The sequence below is a fragment of the Dermacentor andersoni genome, chromosome 10, assembly GCF_023375885.2.
Source record: "Dermacentor andersoni chromosome 10, qqDerAnde1_hic_scaffold, whole genome shotgun sequence".
NCBI lineage: Eukaryota > Metazoa > Arthropoda > Arachnida > Ixodida > Ixodidae > Dermacentor > Dermacentor andersoni.
In genome coordinates, this window is record NC_092823.1 from 123,948,179 (window position 1) to 123,954,380 (window position 6,202).

A 6,202-nucleotide genomic window follows, 5' to 3' on the forward strand; every position below is an offset into this window, starting at 1 on the left:
TCGTCGGCATTTGTGTGCTGTCCAAAGCTGTCGGCAATCTACAAAGATGGTTTAAACGCGTGAAAAGCTTCCCGGTTCATGCAGTACGTGTAGTGACCTTCATCTGTTGACTACCACGCTGCCTACCACTCACATTGATTACCACTCACGTTGACTACCACGCACGTTGACTACCACTCTACATACACGCAGACGCACCAACAAAGGAATGCAGGGTCGATCGAAGCAGATTACGATGGCACGCATGCAGAAACAAGCGCGGTCAGGCACGGTCGCGGACGCTGCGAAGGAACGAAACACTAGTGTTGACGTCACAACACCGCGGTTTCCGGTCTCCGCTCGCATCGTCAGCGTCAGCAGCAGCGCGCGGCATTCGACGAGGGGCGGAGCTACAGCGCAATTTCAACCGACGATTACGTCGCTCCTAATTGAAAAAAAAACCCCAAATTTTACCTACATGGTTTATAAGGTTCCCGCATCCGTATATGAGCGTCTTATTGAATTCGACAGACTCTTCAGCTTCCCTTTAAGGAGGGCCTTATGCATGTGCTTCTGACAGCAGCCACGAATGAGCTGCACGATATTCACAGATTTGAAAGCAGACCCACAAAGAATGTGGAACAGGCATAAATCATGTAACAACCAAACTGCAGCCCAGTGACATTGCCTATTTTCACCACAAGGCCAATATTGCTGGGCATTGCACCACCTTCCAGTGGGTACTTTGCCATGATGGTATTTCAGGAAATTAAAAAGTGAATGAAGTTGCCTGTAATGGACTTGAATACCGAAATTATAGTATATTTTCTTACAAAAGCTGATGTTTCAAACATGGCAAGAAATGTGCCTATGAAGAAAAAGATCCCCTTTCGAATCTGCAGCTTCACCAAGATAACTTTCTGCGACTGAATGACCCTGAAGTAAGATACACGCCAGCAAAAATCTGTTTCCGAATAAATAGCTTCTCTGTCTCTGTCTCTTTCAATGTTTGCATTTCTTGTGTTCTATGTGCACATTTATTTTATAATGTTAATCTAGACATTCATCAGACAAAGACTATCTATTTTGTTTATCTTTTGGGATGTGTTCTTTCTTGAAATACAAAATTTGCACACACACTTTTCTGCCTGTCAATACAAAATCAACACGTAAATATGCACTTTTAATGTGATGTCGTGCCGAATTGGAAGCTGTGTGGTGCACTCGTTACTTTGGACATTTCAAAAAGAAAGAAAGCTACATTTTTTTACTTAAGGAGGCGTTTCGGTAAGTCTACACAAGAAATTAAGCTCCTAGCATACATACCTTTATTCGGCCATTGCTAGAATGTTTTGCAGCTGTATGGAATCTATACACAAAAAGAAACATTTCAATAGTGGAAAAAATACGGAGGAAATCAGTTAGGTTTCTTCATAACAAATGCAGTTGGCAGGCGTAACGTCACCTACAGCTGTATTATAAAACGCTAAACTTGAAAAACTATAAACTAGGCGGCACCGTGAGAGAAGAAAACCTTTTTATCTCCTTTACCATGAAATATTAGGTATTAGGAAGGGTACATATTTTAAACGATGCAAACCAACGGACCACTCACTTCTATCACGCTAAAAAAGTAGTTGAGCTTTCACGCAACACCAACTTGTTATGAAATTCCTATTTCCCGAGAACTATAACCAATTGGAATTTGCATCCAGTAGCTGTGGTCGAATGCCCGACAGTGTCATCTTATTTACATGCTTTCGATTCCATAACACATAACTCTGATGTACATGAACCTCGATGTCAATTTCTTTGCTGCTTTTTGTGTATATATTGTTTTTATTAACTTTGCTTTACAGTGGTGTCACTAGCTAAGCTTCTTGTTGAAGTCTTCCACTTCTTTACATTTCTTGCTGTATCTCTTCATATGTGTTTACAGTATATCTGTTTACCAACATGATGTAGTGCAAAGGCACAATTACAAAGAAGAGACACAAAGTGTCTCTTTGTAATTGTTCTTTCGTGTTGCATTATGTTGCTAAGCAAACACCCACTAGCCCAACAAGTCCTTCTACTGTATATCTGTTGTATGTATGAAAACAATTGTAGCCCACTCCTGCCTAAGGTCTGAACCTAGACTGGCAGTACTGAAATAAATAAATAAATAAATAAAGCTCCATGATGAAGCTAGCCACGAGGATAAAATTGTGCTTTGTTGATTGAAACAAGCGGGAGTAGGGGATGTCGTGGCAGGCTGCTGCCCCGAGTGCCGCTGACCCTACAACGCCACTGGAGACAAGGTCAAGAAGACAAGACATTTGTCTTTTAGACCTAGTCCTTCTTTTGTTTTTTTATGGCAGATTTTGCTATTTGACATTCTGTCATAAAATAAACAAGAAAAATATAGACACATGCCAGCAAATGCACACAAACTTGTACCTCTACGTTCCAATTTCTTTTCTACTTCTCTCAGTTCAATTGTTTACTTTCTGATGCATTCCTTATCACTGCCCCCACCAAGTATGTGACCTGCGCGATGCATTCCAGATGGCAGCTCAATGTGGTCAGAGTAGTTTGTTTTTCACCCCGCAGCCCTACAGACCACATATTAAAGATGTACAATTCTGACAGTAAAGAGAAGAAGAATTCAGGTTTCTATCCCTACTACGTAGATTTCCTTTGTCATTCGGTACTTAAGCATGTTGCTTTATGAATTCAACGCTGTATGCATTCTTTTCATACTTGTTAGTGTTTGCTACCAGCAAATAATTGTTGTACTGTGGGTCTCAGCAGACCTCAAAAGTACTCACTCTGGTCAATTAAAGTAGCAGTGACATATGCTTTCGCAGTCATGGAAACTACATTTCTCACACATAAAAGGATGACAATTTAGCAAGTATAAAGGTAGAGAAACATAAGATATCTTATTTTGATACTAAAGTGGTTTCCAAGTGCCACACTTGGTGTCACCAACATTGTTGTGACTTTACGACACAACAAAATTTTACGAGCTCATCTTAATTTGATACTAAAACAAAGGAGTTTACATTATCAACAATGTTGTGATGTTTTGACAAAAAAAGATTGCTGGCATAATCTTAATTTAATACTAATATGAAGGACTTCGCGTTATCAACATCATTGTGATGTCATGACTGTGCAAAATTTGCTGATGTCATCTTAATTTGAAACTAAATTTGGATTTGAAACAATAGATCAGGCATCACTGACACTGTTGTGACGTTATGGAACAACAAAATTTGCTTACGTCATCTTAATTTGACACTAAAGTTAGTTTCGAAATTACAGGCCTAGCGTTATTAACATTGTAGTGATAATGACAAAAAAAAATTGCTGACGTCGTCTTAATTGAATACTAATGTTGGTTTCGAAACAACAGACCTAGCATGATCAACACTGTTGTGACATCATTTACGACGCAAGAAAGCTTGCTGATGTCATCTAAATTTCATACTTAGGTTGGTTTCAAAACAACAGACCTGTCCTCAACGACATTGTGACATCCTAACGCAACAACATTTGCTGAAGTCATCCTAATTAGATACTAAAGCTGTTTTCGAAAAGCAATAGACCTGCACCATTGACGTTGTTCTGATGGCACGATGCAGCATTTGCTGACATTGTGTATCAATAAGGCTAGATATGTACTGCTAATGAAAGAAATTAACAAATGTTCTGTGTGCGTTTCTGGTTGCATTTATGTGCGAAAAATGCAAAGACAACCAGTTTTATCTGACTAGCTATTTGTTCAAAGATGTACAAACATAAGACAAAATTTAAATAAAATGGCATCTATCGTTGGGGTTGAACCAAGAAACAGACCAATGGCTGAGATATAGGCACTCCACCACTACTACACTACCTTAATGCATTGCCTGCAAAAAAAAAATGTTGAAAGCTTACCCTCCTAGTTCCCAAAATGGCTTTAGTGGGTCACATTAGACATCGCATTATAAATGAGATCCTTTCTTTCACAACGTAAATTACACCTTAGACATAAATAACTAGTGCAGGGACTGGAGGTGTGGATGATCACATATTCACAACAGCTATAGAAAATTTAAGATTGGGAAGGTCAGTATTGCCTTAGCTTACACCTTCCCCTACTCGCTGTCACGAGCAGTAACGTACCTATGCACCACCAGAATCCCACCAAACATTGCAGATCTGGGGACGATCAGTTCATGGACTATCAATCATTTTCGCAACATGTAGTACATGACACATTGAATGATTCGAGCAGCTTTGCCCAACCAGCCATGCGGCGAGCACTGGAAGTGATATTTCTGAAAGTGTCCATCCAAGAATATGACACCTATAGTCATAACAAACATATGAATTGTGTCATAACACAACATAATACCCATATGACATCCCACTGCCATTGCCAATAAAACTTAATCTTAGACCAGAAAGTTGAGCTAGTTGGTAGGATTTCATGTAAGAAAAAATGTTAGGCGTGCAGACACGGACACGAGATCAGGTTGTGTTGTCCGTCTCCTCCTCCTTGTGTTCGTGTCTGCATGCCCAACTAACAGAAATTATTCCTACTATTTTTCTTAAATCGTAAGGGAAAAAAAAAATAGGAATTCTGGAATGCACATATCAGGTGCTCACTTTAGCCATGTCCCACTACACACAACAGCATGACGGTCCCATGTGCCAATACGCTTTGGCGTCTACATATGGTCACAATCTGTCATATAGACAAAATAATATCTATTTATGTCATGCAACACCTGTTGCAAGACAATGCCGATTTTGATCAGAGCAAACTCAGGCCGGCTGTATACAAAGCTCCTTGCGCCCTACGCGGTAGGTCTGTTTAAGTGGATTTTCATGAGTTATGACCCTAGTCACACAGGCTCTTTTCCGTTCGCTCAGCGACTTAATACAGATCGATTACTACCTACTTGATCATTTTCAAGCACGCTTCGATCATGCACGAAACGTTCGATACAAGTCGACTTCGATGGGGATGGGTGTCAAATCGTGACCGTCTGCATCGATGCTTTGTCAAGAGTTATTGATTGCAGCTGCTCTAGCGCTGAAGACCAGTCACGCGGTGCTTACTCGACAGTTCGTACTGTCGCAGCAGGGAGAAGCGCAGAGAAAAAGAAAAATGACGTTTGGGCGCTTGTCGCTCCTTAGCAAAACGACGAGTATGCCATCCGTTTCCTCCCTACGAACGATGCATACACCGAGTCGCTTATCGTGAATAACAGGAACACGAGAAAAATACTCGGTAATCTTTACTGGACGCGGAACGGGCGTTATTTTGTTTTATTTTTTCTATCCTTCGTGTGTCAAGGTTTCGTTCGTCGACTACAGCAGACCGCTCAAGATAGCCGCGGGGTGCGTTTCATCAGACGGTTTTGATAGAAAGGCATCGGTAGGCGAAACCATCATATCGCGGTCCCGACTCAGAAGAGTCTGTCTCGGCGTTTTCTTTTTCTCTATCTCTCTCTCTCTCTTCTTCCCCAGTCCGTTCAGCGACACGGCGTGCAAATCGACGCTAAGCGAAAAAGACAACGCACTTTTGTCGCCGTCGCGGTGTGTGTGTGGGTGGGCTATCGGCGCGTTCTGTCTAAACGGGCAGGAAACAGCGCTGAATGGGCGAATCCGTGAGACGGGACACCCCGAGCAGTTTCGATCATGCTTACTCGCATCACCGATCGTCAACAGATCGCCATCCTCTTGGGCGTCGACGGGACGTCGGAATGTTCGCCACCGCACTGGGGTTCCTCTCCTGTCGTCCGCTAGCTAGCGTCGAGACGGCAACACCTTGAGAAGAAGCATATACACCGCAAGAAAACTCGAACAACAAACACACACACTTCGCACCGCTGCGCTCTGCACAGTGTCGTCACATTACGGCTATTTTGAGAACTGGCAGCGATGCGCGACAGCGCCACTTAGGTAACATTTAGTACTAGGCACTTATTGAAACTATCATCACGCTTTTGAACAAGTTACCAATCTTAAAGGCTATACTCATAACAGCTTTATGCACTGATTATGATTGCAGAACTAGAAACATCATATCTTGTACAGTTTAAGCAGTATAATGTAAAGTAAAAGTATGTTACTTCATAAATCTATTTTTGTTGGTTTAATGTAGAACATTAAAATACATATCTTGAAGGCAATGCTTCAACATACGTGTTTGATACCTTGTCTTGAAAAAAAAAAGAAACTGCTC

The 6,202-nt window shown here is 41.4% G+C and overlaps 1 protein-coding gene across 5 annotated transcripts in view; it reads right to left on the reverse strand.

Annotated features, from left to right (window-relative positions):
• Positions 1-5,891, reverse strand: part of Ehbp1 (Eps15 homology domain containing protein-binding protein 1) — a 75,795-nt gene extending 69,904 nt beyond the window's left edge. The window contains exon 1 of one of the 5 annotated variants that reach the window (XM_055077968.2): positions 5,664-5,891. Coding sequence is in view for 4 of the 5 variants with exons in the window: in XM_050192490.3 (XP_050048447.1) it covers positions 4,914-4,942 (29 nt within the window). In the remaining variant the exon portion in view is untranslated. Of the gene's footprint in view, positions 1-4,913; positions 5,135-5,663 lie in introns of those variants that run through there. The other 4 variants (XM_050192490.3, XM_055077967.2, XM_055077969.2 and 1 more) reach the window with 4 other exon arrangements.
• Positions 5,892-6,202: the final 311 nt, after the last annotated feature.